Source organism: Drosophila kikkawai, chromosome 3R (assembly GCF_030179895.1).
Source record: "Drosophila kikkawai strain 14028-0561.14 chromosome 3R, DkikHiC1v2, whole genome shotgun sequence".
NCBI lineage: Eukaryota > Metazoa > Arthropoda > Insecta > Diptera > Drosophilidae > Drosophila > Drosophila kikkawai.
The window spans coordinates 15,400,562-15,427,270 of record NC_091731.1 but is presented as its reverse complement, the minus strand read 5'-3'; the positions used below and the strand labels follow the sequence as shown (position 1 = coordinate 15,427,270).

The 26,709-nt window shown below is 48.3% G+C and overlaps 7 protein-coding genes across 8 annotated transcripts; 4 read left to right on the top strand and 3 right to left on the bottom strand.

Moving 5' to 3' along the window:
* Window positions 1–176: 176 nt before the first annotated feature.
* On the bottom strand, window positions 177–6,689 carry LOC108084219 (nucleolar pre-ribosomal-associated protein 1). The gene is made up of 2 exons (XM_017180341.2): window positions 6,116–6,689; window positions 177–6,061 (listed from the first exon to the last, which is right to left on the bottom strand). The coding sequence occupies exons 1-2, from the start codon at window positions 6,597–6,599 to the stop codon at window positions 279–281; spliced, it is 6,267 nt and encodes a 2,088-aa protein (XP_017035830.1). The 5' UTR covers window positions 6,600–6,689; the 3' UTR covers window positions 177–278.
* A 133-nt stretch (window positions 6,690–6,822) lies between these two features.
* Window positions 6,823–7,390, bottom strand: LOC108084111 (uncharacterized). The gene is made up of 2 exons (XM_017180140.3): window positions 7,237–7,390; window positions 6,823–7,174 (listed from the first exon to the last, which is right to left on the bottom strand). Exons 1-2 carry the CDS (start codon window positions 7,250–7,252, stop codon window positions 7,017–7,019), a joined length of 174 nt encoding a protein of 57 aa, XP_017035629.1. The 5' UTR covers window positions 7,253–7,390; the 3' UTR covers window positions 6,823–7,016.
* A 531-nt stretch (window positions 7,391–7,921) lies between these two features.
* LOC108084206 (broad-complex core protein) lies at window positions 7,922–20,630 on the top strand. 2 transcript variants are annotated; one of them, XM_017180320.3, is made up of 3 exons: window positions 7,922–8,705; window positions 14,222–15,172; window positions 18,552–20,630. In XM_017180320.3, exons 1-3 carry the CDS (start codon window positions 8,501–8,503, stop codon window positions 19,187–19,189), a joined length of 1,794 nt encoding a protein of 597 aa, XP_017035809.1. In that variant the 5' UTR covers window positions 7,922–8,500; the 3' UTR covers window positions 19,190–20,630. The 2 variants fall into 2 exon arrangements, with proteins under 2 accessions (XP_017035809.1, XP_017035808.1); XM_017180319.3 differs by lacking the exon at window positions 18,552–20,630 and adding an exon at window positions 16,693–17,825 and having other exon boundaries at window positions 7,925–8,705.
* On the bottom strand, window positions 19,346–20,689 carry Rpn7 (regulatory particle non-ATPase 7). The gene has a single exon (XM_017180323.3). It carries the CDS (start codon window positions 20,605–20,607, stop codon window positions 19,438–19,440), a length of 1,170 nt encoding a protein of 389 aa, XP_017035812.1. The 5' UTR covers window positions 20,608–20,689; the 3' UTR covers window positions 19,346–19,437.
* Window positions 20,690–20,836: 147 nt separating this feature from the next.
* On the top strand, window positions 20,837–22,961 carry AP-2mu (adaptor protein complex 2, mu subunit). The gene is made up of 3 exons (XM_017180322.3): window positions 20,837–21,146; window positions 21,212–21,650; window positions 21,710–22,961. The coding sequence occupies exons 1-3, from the start codon at window positions 20,970–20,972 to the stop codon at window positions 22,405–22,407; spliced, it is 1,314 nt and encodes a 437-aa protein (XP_017035811.1). The 5' UTR covers window positions 20,837–20,969; the 3' UTR covers window positions 22,408–22,961.
* Window positions 22,962–24,762: 1,801 nt separating this feature from the next.
* LOC108084284 (protein D3) lies at window positions 24,763–25,769 on the top strand. The gene is made up of 2 exons (XM_017180441.3): window positions 24,763–25,502; window positions 25,562–25,769. The coding sequence occupies exons 1-2, from the start codon at window positions 25,105–25,107 to the stop codon at window positions 25,698–25,700; spliced, it is 537 nt and encodes a 178-aa protein (XP_017035930.1). The 5' UTR covers window positions 24,763–25,104; the 3' UTR covers window positions 25,701–25,769.
* A 90-nt stretch (window positions 25,770–25,859) lies between these two features.
* Pebp1 (Phosphatidylethanolamine-binding protein 1) lies at window positions 25,860–26,520 on the top strand. The gene has a single exon (XM_017180442.3). The coding sequence runs from the start codon at window positions 25,926–25,928 to the stop codon at window positions 26,454–26,456; it is 531 nt and encodes a 176-aa protein (XP_017035931.1). The 5' UTR covers window positions 25,860–25,925; the 3' UTR covers window positions 26,457–26,520.
* The last annotated feature ends 189 nt before the right edge of the window (window positions 26,521–26,709 follow it).

Sequence of the window (26,709 nt, the reverse complement as noted above, 5' to 3'; positions counted from 1 at the left end):
GCTTATGGAGCAGCCGGAGACATGACAGTTCATTTTCAACACTCCTCTGAGTGATTCGCTTTCGGGGCAACTCCCACAAATATTGATACAGCATGAGTTACGGCAGTAATCAGTCAGGCTTTGACGATAAGAGGACCGCTCAATCATCGCGAGAAAATACTTAGAGGCGCTCAAGATTTCATTGCATATAGTTTAATAAATCAAAGACTTTGTATGCCTACACAATAAACACAATTCAATAGCTTAACCTAGTGCCAGAACTATTAAAAAAGGCTTTCTTACTCCTTCGACTCCACCAGCAGTTGCTCCTTACTCTCCTCCTCGTGGTGAGCCTGCCACCAATCGCTAACAAACTCCCGCAAGCTGGATAGTGCGAGGACGCCGTGAACATCGAGTTTCTGATCGCTGGCCAGCCAGTTGCAGTATTCCGACCGGGAACAGGCACCCGAGCCGCCGTAGCTTTTCACGTAACGCACTCCCGCCATCTGATCCGGCCACTGTCGGGCCAAGCACTCGATCAGAACATCCAGTTGGGCAGCGGACAAGGCGCGATGTTGACCACTGGCCGAGCCACTCTTCCACAGCACGTTCAGCAGGCGTCCCAGACCGGGCACCGAAATACGAGGCGAGAGCAGGGGCAGGAGCTGCAGCACCAGGCGATACAGACGCAACTGGACATGGTCGTAGTCCGGCAGTTCAGACCGCGCGGCGGCCAGGGAATACCACAGATTGTTGATGATGCTAATGACGCCCTCGATGATGTCAAATTGATGGAACTCCGTGTCGCGGATGACGCCGACCAGCCAGGACAGTATGCCCACGTGCTCCAACATAATCTTGACAGCGCCGGGAATCTTTACGCACGTGGAGAGCACCGAGAGCAGCAACAGATTCGTTTCAAGTGTGGCCAAACTGGAGCCGTAGAATCCAAGCAGCACCTTGAACGTATTGGTGGAAACCAGTAGGAAGAGATCGGCGCTGCACTTGATGCCGCACCGCAGCAACTCGATGATGAACTCGCGGTACTGCTGGTGCTCTGGCTCCTGCGAGTAGAAGAACACATTGAAGTCGGGTATGGTCTGGAAGTTGAAGCTCTGCTTCAGCCGGAGATACATCATCAGGCGTTTGTACAGTAGATGCGTTGGGTCTGTGCTCAGGTTGAAGCTGTGCGCGATAAACAGGGCCGGGATCAGCGGAACCCTTGGAGTTCCACCATGCGTCCTCCTCTGGGCGAGCCATGTATTTCTCAGCTCACTCAGTCCCGCCTGGATGTTGTCGTAGGCCTGCGTCCACAGCGGCTTCTCATAAAACTTGGAGAGCTCAAAGTGGGTGCGATAGCGTTGCTGACAACTGGCCGCTGCCAGGCGCATATCCTTGTCCAGCGAGGATAGCCCACAGAAGCTAACCGCCAGCAGTCCATTCTGCACCGGCCAGCGTGCCCAGACCACGGACTCCGGTGCGAAGCAGTGCATCATTAGGGGCAGTAGGAAGGCGGGATCGTAGCAGGCCTCGTAGATCTTCTCGCGCTTCGGGCAGATGCGACGCAGATCCTGGGGGAAGTCTGCACAGCCTTGTTCGACCATCTTTTCCAGCTGATTGTCGCCAAAATATAGGGACTTCTTTGCAGGATTCTGGAACTGGACCGCAGGCAGCTGCTGGCTGGCGTGCAGGCTCCTCCAAATGGGAAAGTTTTCCATGGTGTACTCGCTGGTCTCGCGGACAATCAACGCCAGCACCTGGGCCACATTGGTCTCCTGCTGCTGCAAGCGTGCCCGCTCATCGTCATCGGCTGCCCTCAAGGCATAGTGCGCCACGGCGCTCTCGCCCCAGATGAAGGGTCTGAACTGATCCAAGCCCACTTCAAAGCGCTCGTAGTGTTCCAACAGCGCCAATCCGTATCGATCGGAGGGGGAGAGCTTAGCGTGGTAGGATCCCAGGATCACGGGTATGTGAGTCGATTGGAGGGCACTGGGTGCCTTTCTGGCCAGCGTCTCCATGAGCTGAAGAAGATGGGTCTTGGTGGCACTAGGCGCTCCCAGGAGGTGGTCAAAGCAGCAGGAATGGGTGCAAATCATTTCGTAGAGCAGGGCTGTCGTGGGATCCTCCTCCGCCGGCTCCTCCATATTGTAATCAGCATACATACCGTCGCAGAGGAAGGCCATTAGCTTGAGCACGAGCCCATTGGTTTCATCCTGAGCTGGCTGCCGCTCCTCGCCGAGATGGAGAGCCAGCTTTAAGCAGCTCTTGCAGAAATTCAGCCATTGCTGGTTGCCCAGCAAGCGACTCCAGTCCAGAGGAAGCTCCTTCGCACCGTTCGTCTCCCACCACTCGTGGCAGTTCCAAGCTATTTGCTCCAGCTTGGCAAAGTCCAAGGCCTGCTTCTTCAAATCCAGCGTTAATAGTTGAACGTTGAGGTTTACGTAATTGACGAAGACGTTAGCCTTTTGCTTTTCGTCCTTGGCGGATGCAAAGGCCTGCCAATAGATCTCCCGCAGGACTCGCACCTGGAAGAGCTCTACCGAGTCGAGCTTCAGCTGCTTCTGGCAGTAATCCACACACTCGGACTTGGGCATGCACAGGGCGATGAGCAGGGCACTGGCCTCCGCGTGCTCCCGGTAGATGAGGGCTGCCTTCTGGGGCTTCTCGATGCTCTTCATGAAGCCATTCTTGTAGGTTTGGTAGCAGCGCTGGAGCACCGCTTGGGGTAGTTGATAGTTTTTCGACAAGGCAATGTCCAGGAGGGGATACACCAGCTCCTTTTGCTCTAAATTGCTGGGCAGCAGCTCCGCGAACTTTTCTGCCAACGAGGGCTGACGTTCCAAGAGCAAGCTCGCCAGGCGGATGGCGGATTTGCTGAGTTTTCGAGAGGCCGTGAAGAAACAGGCAAAGAACTCTCCATCGCACTCGGCCAGGTGGTGATGGTAGTTGACCAGGAACTGAAGTAGAGCCGCCTCCAGGGGCTCCAGCTGCTGCTCGCTCAGCTCGCAGAATCCCTTGTAGAAGTTCAGCAGGACCTTAAAGGCCTTCCGGCAATCGATGGGCTCCTTCAGCGTGGTCAGTCGTCCCAGCAGGCGCAGGAGCAGATCGAAGTAATGATTCGGCTTGTTGCTCGGCACAAAGTCGTTGGCTTGCAGCTTGGTTGTTAGTAGGTCTAGCATCTGGCAGCATTCGCTGGACTTCAATTCGAAGGCATCCACCAAAGCCACGCACTCCACGAGCTGCTGCTGCTGCTCCAGCTTATCCACCGAGGCGTCTAAAGCAATATCCAACGCCTTGATAAGGTGCAGGCGGTAGTTTGCAGTGTGGCTCTCGAACCGCGGCAAGGCGCGACAGAACTCCGTCAGTCGGCGCAGAAAGATGACGTAGTTCAAGCGAGTGGCGCTGGTCTCACTAAGCAGCTCGGTAGGATGCAGTTCCGCCAGGCGAATATTGTAGATGTAGTGCAGAAGACTCTGGGTATACGTTTCCTCCTGCTCCTGATCCTGATCCTCCTCCTGGGTCTCTTCCTTGCCGCCGTCCACTTGGCTGGCGACTTGCAGAAATTTGATCAGATAATCGGCGGTGAGCTCAGCCTGCAGTTTGCTCAGTCGCTGACTGGAAACGAGGTGGCTGAAGACGAAGAGCAGATCCTGGACATAGATCATATTGCGACGTGGGTTACTGAGGCTCGCGTGCAGCAACAAGGACTGACCCTCCCCCAGCTGCAGCTCAAAGTTATTTTCAGGGCTCACCGCCTTGAAAACTTGATCGAAAGATTGGGAGTCCTCCCCGAGGAGTACCGTCCGCATTTGGCTCAGCAGCGGCCACTTCTCGGCCAGGACAGCGGGAAGCTTCTTCGGCTTATCCTTTCCACGTCCGGGCAGCCAGCTTTTCATGTAGTCACTGTACCGCTCCAGGCGGCCGTCGTACAGCTGCAGCACACATTCCGGCTTGCTGTGGTAGTGGAAGAGGAGCAGAAACACCAGCTCCACATAGGCGTCGTAGGGCGCCTCCAGTTCCACTCCTTTCAGAAGCAGCGGCATCATCTTACTCAGGGTCAAGGTCTCCACATACGCCTGCACCGTCTGTCCCTGCTCGATTTGGGCAAACAGTTTGCTCAGGTTCTTGGTGTTGATGGCCGTTTCCGCCACGCTCAGCTCCGGCAGCTCAATCTCCCTCCAGTCCAGGCCGAGAATCATCAGCAGGATGGTCACCACATCGGTCACAGTTGCGGCATCAAATCCAATGAGAGCCTCCACCCAGATGTTGATCTCGTGGCTGCAGGAATCAAACAGCCCCGTGTTGTGAAAGAGGCGGTTCAGCATGTTGCCGGCCTCCGATTTTATGGCCACATCCTCCAGCATGTAGGCCTTGATGAACGACCGGAAAACCTGCTCGAAGAGTTTCTCCTTTGGATTCAGGCTGCGCGGAAACAGCAAAAGTATGGTCTTGATCGACTTTAACTCCAATTGAATCTTCACGATGTCCTGCGACTGGTCGAGCTCATCGAAATCGGTTTGGTACAAGGGTCGGAGCACATTTAGGTAGTCCAGGATCTGACTGGTCTTGTTCACAAAAGCCCGGTTTTCCTTGCACATGAGCAGCACCAGGTCCAAGGTGACTGACAGGCATTCGAGAACATCCACTCCCTCCTGACTCTGCTGCTTGATAGCCAGGAAGAGGGAGTACAAAACGGACTCCATGGTGGGAAAGTGCACCAGCAAGTGGTTAAGCAAATCGAACTTGAACTTGCGCAGAGAGTTTCCGGCCTTCTTCGACTGCTCCCGGAGGGCAATGGCATGCACATAGTTGCTGTACTGCCTCATCATGGACAGCAGGAGACGCTCCACTGCCAGTCTAAGGCGGAATTCGGTGTGGTTCAAAAATTTTTTGCCCGTGATGTGCATCAGGGCTTCGATGGGCAGGCACAGCTCCTTGATCCAGAAACTGAAGTCCGTGAGTGTCATCTTGTCGAAGGCTGTTGAGAGCGCACTGGGAGGCACTGCATCGATGACCTGGGCCAGAAAAAGCGCTGCATCGGGCACTTCCTCCATTGAATTCTTAGCCGGACTAAGCAGGCAGGAGCAATTCCGCACGGTGTTGCGGCCCAAGTCCGGACACGCCTTTAAAGTCTGCAGAACCAGCTCCGTTTTGCGGGGATTCTGGTAGGGCTTGTACAGCGAACCCAGCACCTTGCCCTGCAGCTTGTTCTGCTTTTGACGGTAGTGAGTCATGGCATCGAAGCAGATTCCGTGCTTGCGGGAGGTGAGCAGCATCAGCAGCAGCTCGTGAACTGCAGCCGAAACGGCCTCAGCCTCCTGTTCGTTGGGCGGCTGTTTATGTGTTCTTTTCCTGTCAAACAGCGCTGGCAGGCCGTTGGGTCCTTCCCAGTCGTAGAGGCGGCGCAGGCTCTTGCAGCACTCCAGGTCGAACACCAGCACCTTCTTCGTCTTCTGAATATCTGGGTTCTCCAGCACGTACTGCCTCAAGGCGTTCAGCACCACGCAGGCGGTGACGTGGTCATCGTAGACCAATCCCTTGGCCAGAACGCCGATCAGTTGGCCTCGGTCCAGGATGTTCCGGATAAGCAAGGTGTTTCCATCGACCAGGAAGGCCAGAATGAAGTGTATGTACGCCTTGCGCACCGTGTCCTCATTCATGTAATCGTTCCTCGAGTGCAACAGCATCTGCTGCATCACAGTCACGTTGGAGAGGACGTCGTAGGAGTTCAGCACCTGGCGGCCCAGCTGGGGCTCCACGCACACGATCGCCGTCAGGAGTTTGAGGGCATTGCGGCGATGGCTTGGACGCGACGACTGCAGCAGATTCTCGAGAACTCCGCCGTGGGCCTTCAGGAAGTAGCGACAGCCATGGGCAGCCGACTCCATGTGGCTCTTTTGGTTGGTGAGTATTTCCATAACAACGCGCTGCAGCGCTTCGGTGAGGTAGTCCACATGGAAAAGATTGCTCTTGTCGATTCTGTCAAAGGCCTCGGCCAGCTCCAGGGGTTTTCCGCGCTTCTCAATGTACTTGGCCACGATCTTCGGCCGCGTGGTGACCATGAACAGGAAGTGCCGCAGCTCTGGGGGAGATCAACTGGTTAATATAGACTCAGTGCGACTTACTGCCCACTTACCAGTAATAAAATTATTGCTACGCAGCTTGGTGCGGAACTGCATCATCTTGAAGTCGTTGGGAAACTTTGGGTGGCTTTCTTCCGGCTCGATGCCGGAGTCGTTGGGAAACTTTGGGTGGCTCTCTTCCGGCTCGATGCCGGAGTCGGGACTAACCTCGTCCTCATCCTGCTGCGTATCCTTCCGCCTTTTGTTTTTCTTAGAGGGAGACTCGCTTACCTCCATTTCCACCTGTTGCGCTTCATTCTCAGTGGAGGTTTCAGCCTTTTTCCCCTTCTTCTTGCTTGGTGTGGGGTCTGCAGGTTCAGTTTCTGGCGGACTTTCCTCCGTTGCTCCTTCTGCGCTTTTATCGGCTTTATCCTTCTTTTTCTTTGGAGTGTTCGACTCCTTGGGGACTTTCTTTGGCACCGCCACCTCGCCGTCGTCCTGCTGCTCCGCGTCAGGCTCCTCGTGTTTTCTCTTTCGCCGGTTGGGTTGTATGGCCATTGTGCTCAATTATCAGCTATTTATTCTCATAGAATTCGGTAAAAAATTAAATTAAATACAAAAAACACCCGCACACGTGCTGGCGGAGAATTGTGTGACCGCACTTGGCTCGATGCGAATAACCAACTCTGGTTTTTAGTGTTGGAAAGCACGCGGTTGGCGGGCAATTAAAATGGTAATTAGGCTTAAAACTTCTTTAAACCCGGATAGATTAGGAACGAGCTTAGTTTATCATTAGTTTTATATTTTGACAACAATTAAGAACATATTTTTACTAAAACTATAAGTACGAGAGTTCGTCAACTGAGAAACCGACTTCCAGCACGATAGTGACTCATCGAATCTGCTAATTGATCATTTACAAATTTTCCCTCTACGTAATCATTTTCTTGGGCTGAATTACTGATTTATCCAGGTCTAGTCGTCTTCCAGGGCCGCATTAGTGACTCCATTAAATCCAGATCCTCCAGGAGGAGTTGTGGTCACGTTTCCAGAGACTGGGAATTCCGGCAAAGTCGAGCGCTGCTTGCCCGGTGCCGGTGGAACAGGTGGCAAATCGACAGATTTACTCGTACCTGTACAAATTTCGTCGTTAGCCGCCGTTGTTTATGCAGATATGTACGTGTAAATCACTTACCTAAACAACAACCCATTATGATATGCTCTTGAATACTCCTCGGGGCGAGTGGGCCAATTTGCTGAAAGTTCTTTGAGCACTAAATCAGGCAAATCAAATCGGTGGCCAATTGACGGCGAATGCGTATGTGTGCACCTGTGGCGTGCAAACGACTCATGGCTAATTGATAAGCCGCCGTTACTTTTATTCTCTTTTTGTTTAAAATGTAAAGTGGGTTATTTATGACCGTGGGCAGGCCAGCTATCACATTATAGTTCTTCGTCGGCCACATGAACCCGTAGGAAATGAGCTCCTAACTATGAAAAAAGCGCACACTGCAGTCGTATACTCCTGGAACGAAGAACCGAACCAGCCAATTAAGATAAGCCCTTATCAGGCAAAACAGTTTATAGTGCTTTGTAGTTGGCGCTAAAAATTCAATTGACAAATGAATCGTCTATCGACTTGTGTATCGATTGAAACGGGTAATTGGCTCCGCGCTAGCTTTGAAAAACAATGGAAAACCGTTAATAACCATGGAAAATTTTACTGTTCCCGTGATTTTCCAAGCAATACAAGCTTTTACCGGCTGAATTGGGATATCATCAAATTTATAAACAAAAAACATTATTCTTTTTATCATCACATCTAGTATGTCCGCCCTATTAGGAGAACATTAAAATTATATAAAATGTGTATTTTAATATCTTTACTAACACATGTAGGTTTTTATCTGAAATGCTCTCGAAAATAGATACAATTATATTAAATAAATTTATTTGGTGTTCCTTCATTGCACTCTTTTTCGCAATGAAATTCTAACACCTAGTGTGACCGCCCTGCCGTGCTGCAGAAAAGCCACGTTTTCACGTTCACACATGACGTGCAAGAGGCGGGGAGCGGAGGGGTTCATTATCAGCCGGAACGTAAACAGCGTCGCTGCTTTTCACGCCATCCGATAAAATGTTTAAATCACACTGTGTTAATTAGAGCCGAAATCAAATCAATGCGCCTGTGGACGCGGACGACTCGAGATCGTGAGCGCGTGAACGCGGATTAAGCAGCGCTTGGAACAAACAAAACCAAGAGAGCGGAGTAGCAGAGAGTGCGTGAGAAGGCGTGAATAGTGATTTTTGGCCGCAAAGCGAAGGCCCACAGTGAACGAATCACGGCGAAAGCGGATAAACAAAAGCCATAAAAAACAGATTCGCACGAGAATAGCAAAATCGTCTGTGCTATTCAATTGGAAAAAGTCTGATTTGCCCGAGACTGGCGCGGATCCGCCATGGACGACGAGTTCAAGCTCTGCTGGAAGAACTTCCAGGACAACATAGCCAGCGGCTTCCAGAACCTCTACGACCGCGGAGACCTGGTCGATGTGACCCTCGCCTGCGATGGAAAGCTGCTCCAGGCGCACAAGATAGTGCTGGCGATATGCAGCCCCTACTTCCAGGAGATATTCACCACCAATCCCTGCCAGCATCCCATAAGTGAGTACCCGCTCTAGCGGCGGCATCCGCTTCCCATGTCTCTGTTTGTCCAAGCAATTGACGCCTTTGCCACCGGTCATCACTGGTTCGCAACCTGCGACAGTTTGTCCTCCATTGTATCAGCTTTTCTGGGTCCAGTACTTCCTCAATGAGCCGCCGGTTCCCGCTTATTTTGGTCAGTTCATCACTGGATCACTAGGTGTCCGTTTATCGGGCACCGGAGCTGGAGCCCTCACGTCAGCCTGTCTGCTCGTCACTGCTGTCAGTCGCTTAGATATAAATCAACCTTTGGGTTTAATTCCATGACACATTCGTTGGTTATCAGGCCAGCTCCACCTCCTCCTCCATTCCCACTTCCACTTGTACCTCCAGGTTGGGTTCCACTTCGAGTCCCCGGCCCACTGCCGCACGTGCAGGGTCTGCTCCACTCCAAACACAAGTCGACTTTGGGGTCTCATTCCGAAAAGATGATTTGGGAGCAGTTAAAACTGTCGAACTGAAAGACTAGTAGGAGAAGCCTTTAAATTAGTTTCTTTAAAACTCCAAGAAAATTGTTTCACTATGATTAATTTCATAAAAGTAATCAATTAATGTTTATAGGCACTACAAAAAAACAGATCTAAAACGATGATCGATCGGCATTGATTAATTAAAAAGTAAGTTGAAGCTTTTCCAAGGGATATAAACTTTAATATTTGAATAAAAAGAACAGGATAATAAATGCATTAAAGGTGTTTAATTCTAAAATCAATTTAATAACTTTAAAAGCATACATATTTGTAATAAAAATAAGCAGAAAACTTATTTCATAGAAACCAGAATAAAATTTGCAAAATTTCTAGAGAAAATTAAAAAAACCCACATTTTAAATGTCAAATAAAAATGTAAAGATTATTCTTATTAAATAAACACGACATTTTTCTGTGTCATAATTTTTAATTACCCATTAAATATATATTTATAACGGCTGAGATCTTTAAACAAACATAAAATGAAATTCTTTAAAATTACTTGCTGAACATTTTTAATAGGGAGAATTAGTTGATTTTTTAAATTCCAAGAAGAGCTTAGTTAAAACCATTAAAAGCTTCCCAGTTTATTCTTTGTCAATTTCGTGTCTATCATCGCGTTCAAGCTGCAGAAAGGTCGTAAATCTAAAGACAAACAGCAGCAACCTAATAAGAATCGAGGTCTTATGATAATCCTCCTCCAGCGAGCAGGGCTGCCGCCACGTTGTCTATTATGGCTATGTGGTAGCTGCAGGAGTCCTCCACCTCTAGATCAGCGCTCGCATTGTTTACACACGCCACGCATAGGAGGTATATGCACCGTGATAAGGTGCACGGCGAGAGCTCTACCCAGAGCCCCACTTCGACCGGATCGGGGAGATTGGGTGCGTTGCTGACCTCATCAAATGTACTTCAAATGGACTCTAGAACGGTGGTAGTATATATGGTATATGGATATGATATCGCCGGGACAGACCGACCGACCCCTCCTGTTTCTGTTCGGCCCGATTTTGTTGGCGGTCGTGTTGAACACGGCTGCCTGCTGCACGGTGGCTTTATCTGATCAGGCGGCAATAAAAAATAAGGTTTTATCTTTTCAAGTAGCAGCAGAAAGGTGCTACCTACCAAACCCGCAACTGAGCGCTGCTACAAGAGGTATTTCCAAAGATAAAGAATATTAATATACCCTATAAATAACGCTAGGCGCAAGCGGGGGCAAGTTATTAAAAATAAACCAACAAACAAGGCAACAACACCAGTCATCGAGGTGCTAACAAGCCAAATGGCGTTCGGCGTTCCCGATGTTGCTTTGTGTGTCTCCCCATTGTTCGTCGTGTGTGTAACACGCAGCAACAACAATAGTCTAAATATTTTTATCTTTTTATCGCGTTTAACAATCATTTATTGCCCAACTGAGCAACTGGGTCCCCACCAGTCGCCACCTCCACTCCGTCCGGACTCCGGAGACTTCAGTTTTCGAGATATTGATTAGAGGGCTCGTGTGGTTGTTGCAGTCATTGCTGCTTAGTTGCTGTTTCCGCTGCTGAGGCCGTGTAAATCAATCCACTCCGTCCGGGCCAAGTGGTCGAGTGGTTATATCTACGCCTGCCCAGCCCAACCCAACCCAACCCAATACAATGCTAATCCTCGAAAATTATCTATTTATTATTGGCATAAACAAGACGGACATCGTCTGGGGGCAGTGTTTTATCAGCCTTGCGTTTAGTGCCAGCCACTTTACTTTGGGTATCACTCTCTTGATCGTAAAATAAGATTTTGAACTTATTGCTCGTTAGATAACGCACTCAGACAACCGGACCATGTGCCATGTGTGATATTGGGCCCTCTCCAAGTACGGGCTCCAAGCCACTGGGCTTCTACTGCCGCAGTCCGTATCCCCCGCGCCCCATTGCCATTCACGATTTCAAGTAGCCACGGCGATCGAATATAGCCGCGGTTGCTTACCAGTCATAAACGGTTCGGGTCCGGAAAGATAATATAATATCGATCGATGGACTTGTCGTAAATATTAAATACCCAATGTTATTAATATATTGCCGGACCGTGACTAAAGCAAAGACGTCGAGTTTTTTGTTTTCAGTATGCTCCAGAGGGGGTAAACAATTTTGCACTGTTTATTTCAAGAAACTAATCCATTTTCAGACATTCTGAACTTTGAGTTTTCGGACTTTCAAGGCGCTTAATCTTAAATGTGTTTATTTGGAAGCCATAGCCTTTTCAGAGATTATCAAAAATGCTTTATAATGGTTTCTCTTGGGAAGATCAGTGATTTTTATAAATATATCATTTATTGGAATATCTCTAATTTAGTTAAAGTTTAAGGAGTTAATTCGCAAGAGACATAACATATATTTATTTAGAAAATATCATATATAAAATATATATTTAAAAATTCGTCACAGTTTACATATTACAAGTTGGAAAAATAGTTAAACTAAATATTAATGAAAGTGAATAGTTTAGAATAAATATACAAAAATGTACTTCCAAAGACTTCTCTTAAAAGAACCATTGGCAATATGTTGTTGCCCCTTTTAAGTATTCCCGTATTGGTAGAAACCTATTGGTATTATCGAATTTATTGGAACCCTTCTACTGTTTCCGCTTCTGGCCTTACCCAATCGATCGCATTAATCGCTGCTTACGTACGGGAGTGAGCAGTTTATGGTCTCTTCATATTATATCAAACTTTGACTTTGAGCATACGAAATTTCATAAATGCTTTTATTGGCCATTTGTGTTGACAATTCGTAATTTATGGGGCCCAGCCGTAGCCCACAGCCCGTAACCCGTACCCAGTAGCCACAAATAGACGGGGCAATCGGCTAAGCTGGACTAATCCCTGGGCCAGTTGGGGACATACATAGGTTCACAGAGAATTGGTAAGGGAAGCGAAAAATATAAATAGGGATAGGAATAGGAGGAACCTTAAGGCCAGCCTTCTCGCTGTCGCTGGGCTTCTTGGTTTTTATCAGGTTGTACTACTACCAGCGCGACGACTCGATTCGATTCGACTACTCGACTATTATGGCGTTCGGAGATAACCAATATTTATGAATGTTTGTGCGACGACATTGTCAAAATGAGGCAGGCCACTCCACTAGCGCGCCCAACTGCTCGCCGGGGGAACAACAACAACAGAGCCTATGGGCGTTCTGATTCGATAAACATTTATCATAATCATAAAATAAAATTGTTTTCGAAATCGATCGCCTGCGATCCGATTGGTGGAAGCGTGTGGAGTGGGCGTGATCTCACCGGGGCCGAAACAAAACGAAACCGAGCTAAGGAAGATATCGCTGCAGTTCCAATTCCCCAGCCCCAAATCTCAGTACCCTCGATCTATTTACGAACCGTTCTGATATCAGCGAAGATCACAGCGGGTCAGGCGCCCATTAAATGTTTCTTGGGAAGCATGGCATGCATTTAAGCAAACAGTGATCGAGACCCGAGGATCTGATGACTGAGCTCTCGCGGAGATGCTCGACTCGGTCTTTTGGGCGCTGTCGATCTCCTTATCAGTAGCCGCAGCAGCAGTCACGGATTTATCACGTTCTCCGTGAACTTTAGACAAAGTTTATCTACAGCCCGAAGCCCATAAACGGTTTATTGATTCGAGAGAGAGATCGAGAGTTCAGTGTGTTGATCTCTTTGTCTTGATCCAGGGCCGCCCGGTCTTTATCTCCGGCGATGCTCGGAGTGTATCTGTCCTGACTCTTCTGTACGGCGCAGAACTAATACGATTGATAGTACCTCCCTTCCCCCCCGCACTATGCATATGTAATCACGTATCTATCCGGCATCAGAGCAGTCAAGCTCGGCTCCGTACTGTACCCCGGATTTTGATCTTCGCCATGCGATCACTCGGACGAACACGGACATGCCAAGGCGCAGATAGATAGATAGGCGAGAGACAAAACGTCCCGTAATGACGACTACGGCAAATGATAGGCACAATTGATGTCGTCGGGCGGCGGTCAGATTAAGCAACCGAGTTTGTCTGTTGCTGATCGTCGATTTAACATATATTTACATACACACTCGTACCAAGATCTGTTCGGGTGTTTGTGTAATAAAATTGTTATTGAGAACAAGTGATAATATTGTTTTTAACTAGATGTTGATGCTGCGAGAGACAGGCACAGTGGGCAGGGGATGATGATGGGGGAAAGTACTGATAAGGATCCCGCGCAGTGATCTGATCAGATGATGCTCATCTGTATAGTTGCCGGGACAAAAGTATATTCATTATTCATTAATTAAGGGTTATTTGTATACTTAATAAGACTGAAACACACTTGATACTGTGAGCACCAGAAAACATGAGCAAACTTGTGTTTTTTGATTCAATTAAGAGTATATTGATTTTTAGTATGTAACAGATTCAGTAATTTAATGGCTTGTGATCAGCTGCCGCTTATTTTTCCTGGAAAGAGTTTAAAATTAATCTCAAGAACCCAAAATTCTTAGAACCGTTTCCGCTCATAATAGTGATATGTTTAATGTCTCAAATAAGAAAACTATTTAATGTTAAAGGGAATATGGCATAATAGATCCGCTCCACTGTGGAGCAGATCCCCTGACAGTTTCTTAGGCCGTGTCGAGAGCTCAGCTCGCCCATGATACATATTCCATGCTGCTTATTTTATAATTACGGCTGCTGCTGAGCTACTGCGCTGTTGTTGAGTTTATATTTAAGTTTTCAGATTTCTTATCGTAGCTGTGTTTTTATGTATTGATTTAGTATTTGAGCGTTTCGATGATAACATCTCCACGCCGAGTGTGACCTCCTTTCCTAGTGATGTTATTGCCGATCCCGAGTCTTTATGTAAACAAGTAATTACGTTGAATCATGTTTTTGGGTTTTTGGTCAGGGGAACTCATAAAACCACGCGTCAGTAATCTCAGAGAATTTTAAAAAATCCTCCAAAGTTTTTTAAAATATTCCGCCTATTAAATTCTTTAAAAATTCCCAATTCCTTGCAGTAATACTCAAAGATGTGAGCTTCAACATCATGCTGGAGCTGCTGGAGTTCATGTACCAGGGAGTGGTAAATGTCAAGCACACGGAACTGCAGTCCTTCATGAAGATTGGCCAGCTGCTGCAGATCAAGGGTCTGGCCACCAACTCCAACTCTTCGCCGGGCTCCAGTGCCTCGGAGAAGTCCACTAGTCAGACGCCTCAGACGGAAGAATCGCCCAATACCAGCAGCAATACCCACAACAACAACAATCACAACACAAACTCTAATAGCAATAATAATAGCAAATCGGAAACGGATCACAACGAGAGCAAGGGACAGAGCAGTTCGCGGAACGCCTCTCCTGGCGGTGCCAGCAGAGCCTCCAACGAAGCCAGTAGCCACCTGTACACGGCTAGCAAACGCACGGCGCCGTCGGACTTTGGCAACGATTCCCTGTCCATTTACTCGGGAAAACAGTTGAGGCGCTCGCTAAAGGACCACGGCTCCAGTGGAAGCGACGGTGGCGGAGCCGAGACTACGGACAATGGCTCTGAAATGGAGAACGCCCTGAACACACAAGAGTTCTTTATGCCCCCCATCCCGCACATTTCCATGGTGGAGCCGCGTTATGATCTCGGACTGAAGCGTGAATCGGATGGCCTCCACCACGGGCCCTCGTCGGGCGGTGCCGGGAGCTCGGGCAGCATTGGCAGCCTAACCTCCTCAGCCTCGTCGGCGACAGCCATACGCAATCCCTTTGCGCCGGCCTTCAACCTGGACAACTATAAGTTCTACAACAGCGGGAACAGCGGCGGCGGCGGAGGCGGACCCAGCGGCAGCTCCAACAACTCAGGCGGACCCGGAGGCATCAGCAACAATGGACCCCTCGGCTCGGGAACGGAGTATCCCAACGAGCTGTTCATGCCCAACGATTACTCCAAGAACTTTGCCAATCACATGGACATACCCTCAAGTAGGTGGCCCCCATTTGTGCGCCTTTTGGCCTTCTTTGATTACTTTTCTGTTGCATGCACATACATAGCTTGGCTTTCGTTTATATTTATCATTTTATTTTCTATAAGACTGGGTTTGGTTTGCATCCATCATCATCGGCCCGCCCGCATAACATCATCATGCATTCCACGTACCCACTAGCCCACTGATCACTGATCACACTGCCCCCTCCTAACCAGGAATGGAACCAAATGGAAAAACTAACAAAGCCGCTATTGATTGTAGAGGGATATTTGCTGATTTAACTGGGGTAAAAGTCTTAAGCAGACGTACTCGAACCGAAGGTGTAGTTAGATAAACAACTGATGGCTTTCATTGTTGTCAAGATCCAATTGTGGTAGACAGATAGGCTTCTGGAGTTATTTTTTCATCAGGGTTGAAGAAGGTGTAGTTCGATTCCTGAGAAAACGTAGTAATAATTTTTTATAAGCAAGCTTTCACTAAGTTTTTAAACATGTGCAGTTTTATATTTAGTTTGCGTGACAAAGAAATTCGAAAAAGATTCTTTGTTGGGAATTTAATTATATAGAACAAGAAAGATAGTTAACTTCGGAACGTTCAAGTTTTTAAACCTATTCTAATTTCAATTCGTTTAGCTTTTTTGTTCTAGTTTTTATAAAGCTACTAAAACTGCACACTGAATTTAAAATTTAAAAAATTAAATGTTTTGCTAATTTATAAAAGTTCGACAAAAAAGTAGAATTTTTGTATTTTACTGGACATAGAAAGACTCGGCTGTTGATGCTTATCAATATCAATATATGTATATGATTTATGGAGTCGAAAATTACTCCTTCACCGACCCTACAAAAAGACAGGAAACATTTGAATTGTTTAAATATGTATTTATCCATATTTTTATATAAAAATGTTGCTGTCAAAAGCCAAAAAGGCAAAATTCAATTCGGACAGCTTTTCTTTTCTAGTTTTTCCTAGGTTAACCAATCTACATACTACACTACTACCTTATAAAATTGTCTTAAAGTTTGTACTTATTGTTTCTGCCATGTAAGATTGGCTCTCCTGTTGATGCTTATCAAGAATATATTGATTAATAGGGTCGAAGGAGTCAGTCTTCACTCCGCCACTAGCTTTTGACGGAGATTATAATACCCAGCAAGGGCAGCAAATATTTCGATGCATCTTTACCAAGTGAATTCATTTAATATCATCTTGACTTTTGAGCTTTTAAAACCATTTCAAGTAGTAAATTTTAGTTAAAACTATAGAATGGGCTATGGATTCTTCTAACGCCTAACTAAAACCGCACAGACACGAGAACACGCACTCCCCAATTGCATACTCCACGTGGGGCAGTACGACTCCACCAACCTCAGCCACTACCCACCACCGAATAGCTTGAACCGCCCGCCCCCTTTCCTTCCCACCTGTAAATAACACCCGTTAAGCGCTCCAGCGAAGAACTATCCACTAATGATACACCATTGTCCGTTTGTTTGTGGCGTGTCGTCGGAGCAGACGGCAGCAACATGGTGATGCTGTCCACCACCTCGCTGCTGCACGGCAACTGCGTGTTCAACCGCAACAACACGGTGGCCACGCAGCAGGGCATGAAGACCTACTGGCTGTGCAAGTCGTACCGGATCAGCATGTGCCGGGCGCGCTGCATAACCCACCTGGGCAGGATTATCTCCGCGACGGGCGTGCACAATCACACGCCGCACATGCGCGGTGGTCAGGGATCAGCAGCAGCGCCAGCCACTGCTTCGGCATCAGTGGCCGGGTCCCCAGTATCCCTAAATTCCGCCTCGAATCCCAGCCAAACGAGTTATTCCTTGGCAGACGGAGGTGGACATCTGGGCGCGGATCTGCAGCATGGGAACCGAGTGAGCAACATGTTTGCCAATCAGACGCCTCCACCGCCACCCCCTCCAGCAGTAATTCCTGGAGCAGCTGGGCCACAACATCCGCACCATCATCATCACCTCGGGCAGGCGCTGCCCAATCTTCTGGTTCAGCAGCATCCGGCGCCGCCGCATATGGAGCAGCACGGTGGGTCGGCTAGTCTTATGCATAACCCGAATCTGATGCATCTGCAGCCGCAGACGCACCACCATCACCTCCAGCAGCAACAGCAGCAGCACTCGCCTCACAATCCTCCGCCTGCACAACAGCACCATCTGGAAATGGGAGGGGGATCTGGGGCCGGAGGAGTGCTGCTATCGCCGGCACATGTGCAACAGAGCCCACAGTCCAATCGCAGTAGTCACTCCCTCCACGCACAGAGTCCGCCGCCCCAGCCGGTGGATGAACAGCAGCAGCAGCAACAACCTCACCAGCAGCAGCAGCAACAGCAGCAGGAGGTGGTCGCCGCGGAGGGAGCCACGGATCCTGGCACCGCGCACGTTATCAACTCCATTACGATATCCCCGAACAGCAGGCACAGCTTCAAGATGGAGAACATGTAAGGCTGTCCTACCGTACACACTGCCCCTGGCCAGAGGAGGAGTAATTTATTTTTGCCTAGCTAGAGTTTGTAGTAGACAATTGAATTTGATTCGAGAGAAGAGTAACCCATGTTGTATATACCAGTACCGATGTGCATATTGTATTTTATAAACTAATGCGAATTGATAAACCAAAAAGAACCAGCCAATGGGGTGCTGTGAAATGAATCCCAGATTAAGCTAACCACTGCAATTTTGGATATGTTTCGTGGCCCTGTGCGTATATCTGTGGGTATTCATACAGCCACTAACCGCAAGGGCGTAGAAAATTTGTAATTGCATTTCAAATTGGACCTGATATTAGGAGAATTTAAAGATTCGAGTTTTTTAGGAACCGTGAATATTGATTATCAATGTTTTCTTAAAAAAACGAATTATAGCTCTTTCAAGATAAGCAATGATTGCGTAAATCTGGATTTTTATATTAAACCAGACTGTTATTTACGAGCTCTTAACACATATTCACAATTAAAATAATGTTTAAAATTTATACATTTAAATAATTTTCCAAGTTTAAGTTAATTGTTACAAGAAAATGGATCGAAAAAGAATATTAACATTCGTACAGCATTGTACTTTGTAAAAAGGAGATTTCTTTATCCATAATATCCGGTCCAAGTTGATTTGCTTTTATTCTACGCATCCTCCTAACCACCACCTGGCAGGTAAGTAAATTGCATGACACACACATATACACACAAAAACACACACACACATAATTGGGCTCATTCGTGTACGTCCTGGCGCATCCAAAACAAAACACATAACCGATAGAGAGATGGAGCGTAGAGTTCAACTCTAGACATACTCATCGGAGCAGCCGACTCGATCCGTACCGATCCTCACCAGTTTTCTCGTCCTATCTTGTAGTCGCACCCGGCGAGCACTGGTTCCAGGGCAAGCTGGAGTTCATGCTCAGCCAGCGCGGCAAGCCGCTGCTGGTCCACGACGGGCACACCTTCGGCATCCAGTACGTGCGCAAGGACAAGAAGTACTGGCAGTGCAACCTGTCGCGCAAGTTCAACTGCAAGGCCCGCGTGACCACCACGGACACCGGCGAAATCATCGTGACGAACAACGAGCACTGCCACACGGAGATCCGCCAGCACCTGCGCAAGGACTACCAGCGCAACAAGGTGATGATGAACGCCTTGATCAACCTGAGCACGAATCGCCTGGCCGACTTGCGGCGTCACAATCTAGCTAACTTGGCTGCCCTGCCCATGGTGCCCGAGGCCTTGGTCCAGAATTTGCACGACATGGCCAAGGCATCAGCGGAGCAGCAGCAGCAACAGCATCAGCATCAGCAGCGGGCGCAGGAGCTGAATGATGAACCGCTGGACTGCGGGCTTCGCTCCTCGGCGGCGCTCGAGGAGATGGCTCGCAACTTTATGGCCCAGAACAAGCCCTCCATCGCCTTCCCGGGCACCGAATCCGGCAGCAGCCACGCCCACGAGTCCAAAGAGGAGCCGTCGTGGAAGGGGAAGAGCGAGGGCGATGCGCAATGAGCGCCTCCATAGGATTAGGGACAGTTAAGTACAAAAATGGAATGATTGCAATAATACTCAAATACACTAAAGACGGCGTAACCAGGACAAAGGATTCCAAAGAATTTAGTTACTACATAGGCGAGCGTGCGCGTGCAATTTACTAGAGCATTTCCATGAGTTTTTATCGTTTTTATTATTGTACGTTGCATTAGCTTTACACTGTAATAAATGTTGAATTTGAATAAACCCCTTTTTACGAGACTACCTTAGATGTTTATCACGCGGCTCAGCTTCTGGATGCGGTTGAGCAGCAGATCGCCCTGCTTGATGGTGGCCTGGTACTGCCAGTTCTTGTTGTCGGGCCGATTGGTCTCCACGATGCCGCCCACGCGATCCACCTTGGCGTGCAGCCGTCCGGCGGCGATGAAGCGCGCCAGCTCCTGGTCGATGTAGTCCACAGTGACGCCGAAGGCCTCGGCCATATACTGTAGGGTGAGGGAGCGGTAGGACTCAAGCAGCTGAGTGTAGCCGAGAATGCGCATCTCGCGCACGTAGTAGCGGTAATGGGGGTGGATGAGGTAGTCCGAGCGCAGCTGCTTCTCCACTCCGGCCAGGTGCACGTAGAAGTTCTCGTACTGGCAGTTGTACAGCGCGAAGAGGAACTGCTTGACGTCGGGCAGGCCGTGGAGCACCTCCTGGATCTCGGAGCCCTTGATCACCTTGTCGCGCAGCTCGTTGCGGGGCAGTGCAATCATGGCCACGTACACGGTGTAGCGCACGAATGTGGGGTAATCCATCAGCTCGTAGGAGGTGAAGGTGCTAACTGTGTCCAGGAAGAAGGTGGCAGCCGCCTTGAAGTCGCGCACAGCCACCGAGTAGACGCCCTGGTAGACCTTCAGGCGGTTGCGACGGTCCCAGTCGCCGCCCTCCTCGATCAGGTACTTGGCCTTGTCGATGTTGCGTGTGATAAGGTCGTGGTCCAGGTAGAACAGTCCCAGGCGGATTAGGTGGAACACGATGTCCAGGCGGTGGCCCAGCGAGACGGTCTTCTCGTAGGTCTTCCGGAAGGCAGTCTCGGCCGCGGCCTTGTCACCAATGCGACACAAGAACTCTGACTTCTTCAGGTTTGCCTCGCGCACCTCCATCTCGCCCAGGTTCTTCTCTGCGTCCTCGATGGCCGCGTCCAGCTGCTCCACCTCCACGCGGTTGTTCTCCTTCATCCGGGCAAGCAGGTCCTTGTCCACGGCCCAGCCCAGTTCGGTGCAGATGTGCTCGTACCACGGAGCCATGTTGTCCGCGCGTATGGCGTCCAGGAGCTTCGACTTCAGGGCCGCATCCTGCTTGTACTCTGCCAAGGTCAGCAGGAACTTGGTCTGCGCCAGCTCCAGGTTCGGGTTCTTCTCCAGGCCCTGCTCCTCCAGGTTTTCGGCAGGCATTTCGGATATTTGGCTTTGTTTCGCTGAGAGATTGAGAAATTGTGCTGTATCAGGGCGCAGCGTTGCCGGACGGCCGAAAAAAACACAGTGTGACCGTTGGGCTAAAATCTCGCCGGCAAGCAGTACCTTGTTTTGACAAAGCAGTTTTGATTGATGGTGCTAAAAATACCAGCAACTCTGGGTTTTTGAGATTTTTTAGGGAAAGCCCCATTTTTATCTGCGCCAACGGTCACACTAAAGGGGAGTGAAATTGATTTTCTGATAAAAATTTTCGCTTGGAGCTCGGTGCGAATCCTTTGGAGGCAAACTTTCCGTACAGGTTCCAAACAGGTGGACAGAGTAACCAGCAGACAGCGCACAAGATGATCGGTGGCCTGTTCGTCTACAACCACAAGGGCGAGGTGCTGATCTCGCGAGTTTATCGCGACGACATCGGGCGCAATGCCGTGGACGCCTTTCGGGTCAACGTCATCCACGCCCGCCAGCAGGTCCGCTCGCCAGTGACGAACATTGCCCGGACCAGCTTCTTCCACATCAAGGTGAGCCTTAGGCCCAGCAACGCCCGCCGGATATTCGTCATCATCCCATCTTTTATCGCTTGCAGCGTGCGAACATTTGGCTGGCGGCTGTGACCAAGCAGAATGTGAACGCCGCCATGGTGTTCGAGTTCCTGCTGAAGATCATCGAGGTGATGCAGTCGTACTTCGGCAAGATCTCCGAGGAGAACATCAAGAACAACTTCGTGCTCATCTACGAGCTGCTGGACGAGATCCTGGACTTTGGGTATCCGCAGAACACGGACTCCGGCACGCTGAAGACCTTCATCACGCAGCAGGGCATCAAGTCGGCCACCAAGGAGGAGCAGATGCAGATTACCTCTCAGGTGACTGGCCAGATTGGCTGGCGCCGCGAGGGAATCAAGTACAGGCGCAACGAGCTGTTCCTGGACGTCCTGGAGTACGTGAACCTGCTGATGAGCCCCCAGGGCCAGGTGCTGTCCGCTCATGTGGCCGGCAAGGTGGTGATGAAGTCCTACTTGTCGGGTTAGTAGCCATAAACTTAGTGTAAGCGAGACCTTTAGCTCTACAATTCCACTTTGCAGGCATGCCGGAGTGCAAGTTCGGCATCAACGACAAGATCGTTATGGAGTCCAAGGGCCGCGGTCTCTCGGGCAACTCCGAGGCGGAAACCTCCCGCTCCGGCAAGCCGGTTGTGGTAATCGACGACTGCCAGTTCCATCAGTGCGTCAAGCTGAGCAAGTTCGAGACGGAGCACTCGATCAGCTTCATCCCGCCGGATGGGGAGTTCGAGCTGATGCGCTACCGCACCACCAAAGACATTTCACTGCCATTCCGCGTCATTCCTCTGGTGCGCGAGGTGGGTCGCACCAAGATGGAGGTTAAAGTGGTGCTGAAATCCAACTTTAAGCCCTCGCTGCTGGGCCAGAAGATCGAAGTGAAAATTCCCACGCCGCTGAACACCTCGGGAGTGCAGCTCATCTGCCTCAAGGGGAAGGCCAAGTACAAGGCCTCGGAGAACGCCATCGTGTGGAAGATCAAGCGCATGGCGGGCATGAAGGAGACGCAACTCTCGGCTGAGATCGAACTGCTCGAGACTGACACGAAGAAGAAGTGGACCCGGCCACCCATCTCCATGAACTTCGAGGTACCGTTCGCGCCATCCGGATTCAAGGTGCGCTACCTGAAGGTGTTTGAGCCGAAGCTCAACTACTCCGACCACGACGTGGTCAAATGGGTGCGTTACATCGGACGCAGCGGCCTGTACGAGACGCGCTGCTAAATCGGCCAGCGGCCAGCCATCACGGAGCAGATGTATCACAGTTGAATTTAACGAAATGAAAGGAGAACGTGCTACCGCATCTATTGGTATTTCCTCAATCAAATTGAACCAGCAGTTAATGTATTCCAAGATTAGTTCCAGCAAGGCCAGCGGCCGCCCGAATAGCGGGTCCATATATTGCCGTATACACCGCACACACAGCCTCCGCGCGCACTGGTTATGCGGGCGGGCCGTGTTCCCCATAGACATACCACTAGGTACTATTATTTACCCTACTCTATGTAATTGTAAAGTATGTTGTTTTATACGCGTCGCGGGACGCCTCTCAAATCTCACGCTCACGTTTTCACAATTCTTATTATTTGTATTATCGTATTATAAATATATATATATACATATATTAATCATTATTTTCATTGTGCAAAGAACAAAGGCGATAAATGCAACTAAACGTATTTAATAGACCAAAACTCTCTGTCAGCGCTATCGATATTGATATTCAATTGTTAATAATATTCGAATTGTTTAATAAATAGCATGATATATATACTAAAGGAGTGTTTTAGCTGCTGCTAAATGATTTGACGGCGTTTTCACGAGATTGCTCAAACAATCATGTGTGTGTAGTCCAACGCACATGAGGATCAGTTTTCATGGCTGCGAAAGTTTTATCTTTTGCCAACGTTGCTCTGAATAGTTTAAGGGGGGGGTAAGGTATTTAATTTTTTTTTTCGTAAATTTTTTTTTATTTTTTATTTTAAAAGTTCAATATCTTAAGAATATTGTGTCCAAGTTTTACATCAATCAAAGTAAAATTGACGAAGTTATGCGGAGTTGAACGAAGGTCGTCTGGTGTTCAATGCATGAGAATCACAAAGTTTAAAGCGCTCTCCTGAAAAATGCCATTTTGAAAATCGGTGTACACGATAACTAAAAATATACTGAACCAATCGGTTTGAAATTTGGAACATAACTTCTTTAGATAATTCTACAGGTATTCTCGTCGAGCTTTTTTTAATTTTTAATTTTCTTATATTTTTTATTTAACAAATTAACTTAATTTTTTAGTCAAAAATCGGGGTTTTGACTTCAAATTTTGATAAAAAATAGGGAAAAAATTTTAAAAATAAAAACGCTTCGAGAATACCTCGGGACACTTATCCTTTAACGAATGAGGTATAATTTTTGTAGATCGGATGATTCTGTGGACAGTTAGGATGTACACCGCAAACCAACTTTTTTTGGAGGCGACTCGGGAGATTCCCTATAACTCCTCTACCTCTAAATATTTTTCAATACAAAATTTATCACAAACTGTTCAAATGTTGTGTTATTATATGGTATTTAATTCGTTAAGCTAGCTTTAGCCGTTTCGCCACAACATTTTTTTGAAAAGTGGGCATTTTTGCACCGAATTAACCTTACCCCCCCCTTAAGGGAATTTAAAATTCAAGAAATCAAGAAAAGAAGTTAACTTCGGCATACCGAAGTTTTTATACTCTTGCAGTTTTCAATTTTCAGTTTTTACATTTTTCTCTACTTCTGCCGTTCGTTCCTATGCTATATGATATAATTGTCCGATTTTTATAAATATAAAACTGAAATAATAAAAAATGGCCATATCTCAAAGTATATGAAAATATATTTAAAAACAATGAAGCAATAATTTCTGTTTACAAATGTTCCGATTGTTCTTATGGCAGATATATGATATAGTCGGCCGATCCGACCTGAATAGTCAGAAGACTATCTTCAAAGTTTTATTCAGATAGCTTTAAAACTAAGGGACTAGTTAGAAACTGACATGGCTAGATCGACTCGGCTGTTAATGCTAATGAAGAGTATACATATGTATATACTTTATAGGGTTGGGATCCTGTGTCTGCGTTGCAAAATTCTGACTAAAATTGTAATAGCCTGCAAAGGTATACATTTTAAGCACAGATTTAAGATACTTATCTTCAAACTTAAGATATTTTTACCTCAAAAACGTAATTTAGAACATATATTTTTCCCTCTAGCCTGCCTATAATATCCTATTGGTATCAGATGATAGATTGATGACACGGATTGCTCCCAATAAAAAAAGCAAAAATACAATTACAACCCCATAAATGAAGGATAGACGACTTTATGATCCCCACAAGTACTGTCTTTGCTATCAGGTGTGCACTGTGGTACAAAGCCCCATTGTAAGTAATTAATGTTTTTACCAAAAGAAGAGGGAACTAGTTTTAAGCAGTGACTCATCCGGCCATCGTCAGCTCAGTTTGTTTCAGTGATCTTTGCTTTTTTAGTAAAAATTGCCTAAATAATGCCAGTTAGCATGAAAGCTCTGGGCTATCGTCGAAGGGCTTTTCACAATTTTCCATTGAAGACGAATCAATGTCGTAGCACTGGCTGACCGACCGACCAATCAGTCAATAAATCGCGATAAAGTTTTACCTGGTGTGTTCATAAAACTATTATTTGTTGGTGTTGCAGCTGTTGCCAGCGCAACCGAGTAACCTTGGGGCTTCTCAACATCCAGATACTAATTAATTGGAACTGGAAATTTTAATAAAACCAAGCCGAAAGACATCCGCTGAAGCTTTTGCTTTTGTTATCACCCAGCCGGCTCGGTCATCAGTGGAGTGATAAGAGCCCCAAAAAACAGTAGAGTCATTTTTTTTCGACGGACACGTTACACGTAACACCATGGATGACATAGTTCCCGATGTTGTGGATGCGGTTCCCGCTGGTGATATCCAGGTCATTTATGGCGAGGGCAATGCGGTGAAGCAGGGCAACGAGCTGACCCCCACCCAGGTGAAGGATCAGCCGAGTGTGACTTGGGATGGCCTCGCAGGGGAGTCCGATCTGATAACTCTGCTAATGGTGGATCCGGATGCTCCGTCCCGACAGGAGCCCAAGTTACGCGAGATCTTGCACTGGGCCGTGGTTAACATTCCGGGCAGCGACCTGTCAAAGGGTCAACCTGTAGCGGCCTATATCGGAAGTGGCCCTCCCGAGGGCACTGGTCTCCATCGCTACATTTTCCTGCTCTACCGTCAGACGGGCAAGATCGAGATCGATACTCCGCCCATTCCCAACACGTAAGGAATCTTATCCCCTCTTTCACCCGGGTAATGACACATCTCCTTCGATCTTGCAGGGTTCGTGCGGGTCGTTTGAACTTCAATGCCAGGGATTTCGCTGCCAAGCATGGCCTGGGGAGTCCCATTGCCGCCAACTACTACCAGGCGCAGTACGATGACTGGGTGCTCATTCGGAACAAGACGATGACCGGCTAGTTTCTGCATATGTATGTATATCATGCCGGGTTTTGTATTCCCAGCCAATAAAGTATAACTAATCGCTTATCTCGCTATCTATGCGTTGGGGTATTAAACGAAAGTGCACGGAACTGATTAGGCGCCGGCGGACTCCGTCCCGCGATAAAAGGCAGGCGATCGCGAATCCCGACCAGAGTCACCTCGCTAACGCCACACCGAGCAGAAGCAGCAGAACCCGCTAATATGGACACCGCCGGCATCATTCCCGACATCATCGATGTAAAGCCCGCCTCCAAGGCCACCATTAGCTACCCCTCGGGCGTGCAGGTGGAGCTGGGCAAGGAGCTGACTCCCACGCAGGTGAAGGACCAGCCCACGGTCACCTTCGATGCCGAGGCCGGCTCGCTGTACACCCTTCTGCTGGTGGATCCCGATGCACCCAGCCGCGAGGACCCCAAGTTCCGCGAGCTGCTCCACTGGCTGGTGATCAACATCCCCGGCAACAAGGTGTCCGAGGGTCAGACCATCGCCGAGTACATCGGCGCTGGACCCCGCGAGGGAACTGGTCTGCACCGCTACGTGTTCCTGGTGTTCAAGCAGAACGACAAGATCACCACCGACAAGTTTGTCTCCAAGACTAGCCGCACCGGCCGCATCAACGTCAAGGCCCGCGATTACATCCAGAAGTACAGCTTCGGCGGTCCCGTGGCCGGCAACTTCTTCCAGGCTCAGTACGATGACTACGTCAAGACTCTCATCGAGACGGTCCAGTAAACTGGCCACCAACTGATCTGCGCTCTGTGAAATAATAAATCTTAAATTCTAGTTCTCATAAAAATCGAAACTTGCTAATCGCAAAGCGGGTAAAGATCCAAGGAGAGTAAGATATGGGGACTTGACTCTAATATTGCTTTTTAAAATGGATTCAAGAAAGGTAAATTTTTCGGGAAACGGAAGACTACTTTTCTTTTCTTCAGTCATTAATTTTTAGTCGACAAAAATGGAAAATTACTTGATTCAAAAGCAG

Excerpts from the sequence above, each read along its gene's own strand:
- LOC108084219 (XM_017180341.2), bottom strand. The coding sequence starts at position 6,599 with ATGGCCATACAACCCAACCGGCGAAAGAGAAAACACGAGGAGCCTGAC. Across the intron at positions 6,062-6,115 it reads TAGCAATAATTTTATTACTG|AGCTGCGGCACTTCCTGTTC; the intron begins GTAAGTGGGCAG and ends GATCTCCCCCAG.
- LOC108084206 (XM_017180319.3), top strand. The coding sequence starts at position 8,501 with ATGGACGACGAGTTCAAGCTCTGCTGGAAGAACTTCCAGGACAACATA. Across the intron at positions 8,706-14,221 it reads TCCCTGCCAGCATCCCATAA|TAATACTCAAAGATGTGAGC; the intron begins GTGAGTACCCGC and ends AATTCCTTGCAG. Across the intron at positions 15,173-16,692 it reads TCACATGGACATACCCTCAA|ACGGCAGCAACATGGTGATG; the intron begins GTAGGTGGCCCC and ends TCGTCGGAGCAG.
- Rpn7 (XM_017180323.3), bottom strand. The coding sequence starts at position 20,607 with ATGCCTGCCGAAAACCTGGAGGAGCAGGGCCTGGAGAAGAACCCGAAC.
- AP-2mu (XM_017180322.3), top strand. The coding sequence starts at position 20,970 with ATGATCGGTGGCCTGTTCGTCTACAACCACAAGGGCGAGGTGCTGATC. Across the intron at positions 21,147-21,211 it reads CCAGCTTCTTCCACATCAAG|CGTGCGAACATTTGGCTGGC; the intron begins GTGAGCCTTAGG and ends TATCGCTTGCAG. Across the intron at positions 21,651-21,709 it reads GATGAAGTCCTACTTGTCGG|GCATGCCGGAGTGCAAGTTC; the intron begins GTTAGTAGCCAT and ends TCCACTTTGCAG.
- LOC108084284 (XM_017180441.3), top strand. The coding sequence starts at position 25,105 with ATGGATGACATAGTTCCCGATGTTGTGGATGCGGTTCCCGCTGGTGAT. Across the intron at positions 25,503-25,561 it reads ACTCCGCCCATTCCCAACAC|GGTTCGTGCGGGTCGTTTGA; the intron begins GTAAGGAATCTT and ends TCGATCTTGCAG.
- Pebp1 (XM_017180442.3), top strand. The coding sequence starts at position 25,926 with ATGGACACCGCCGGCATCATTCCCGACATCATCGATGTAAAGCCCGCC.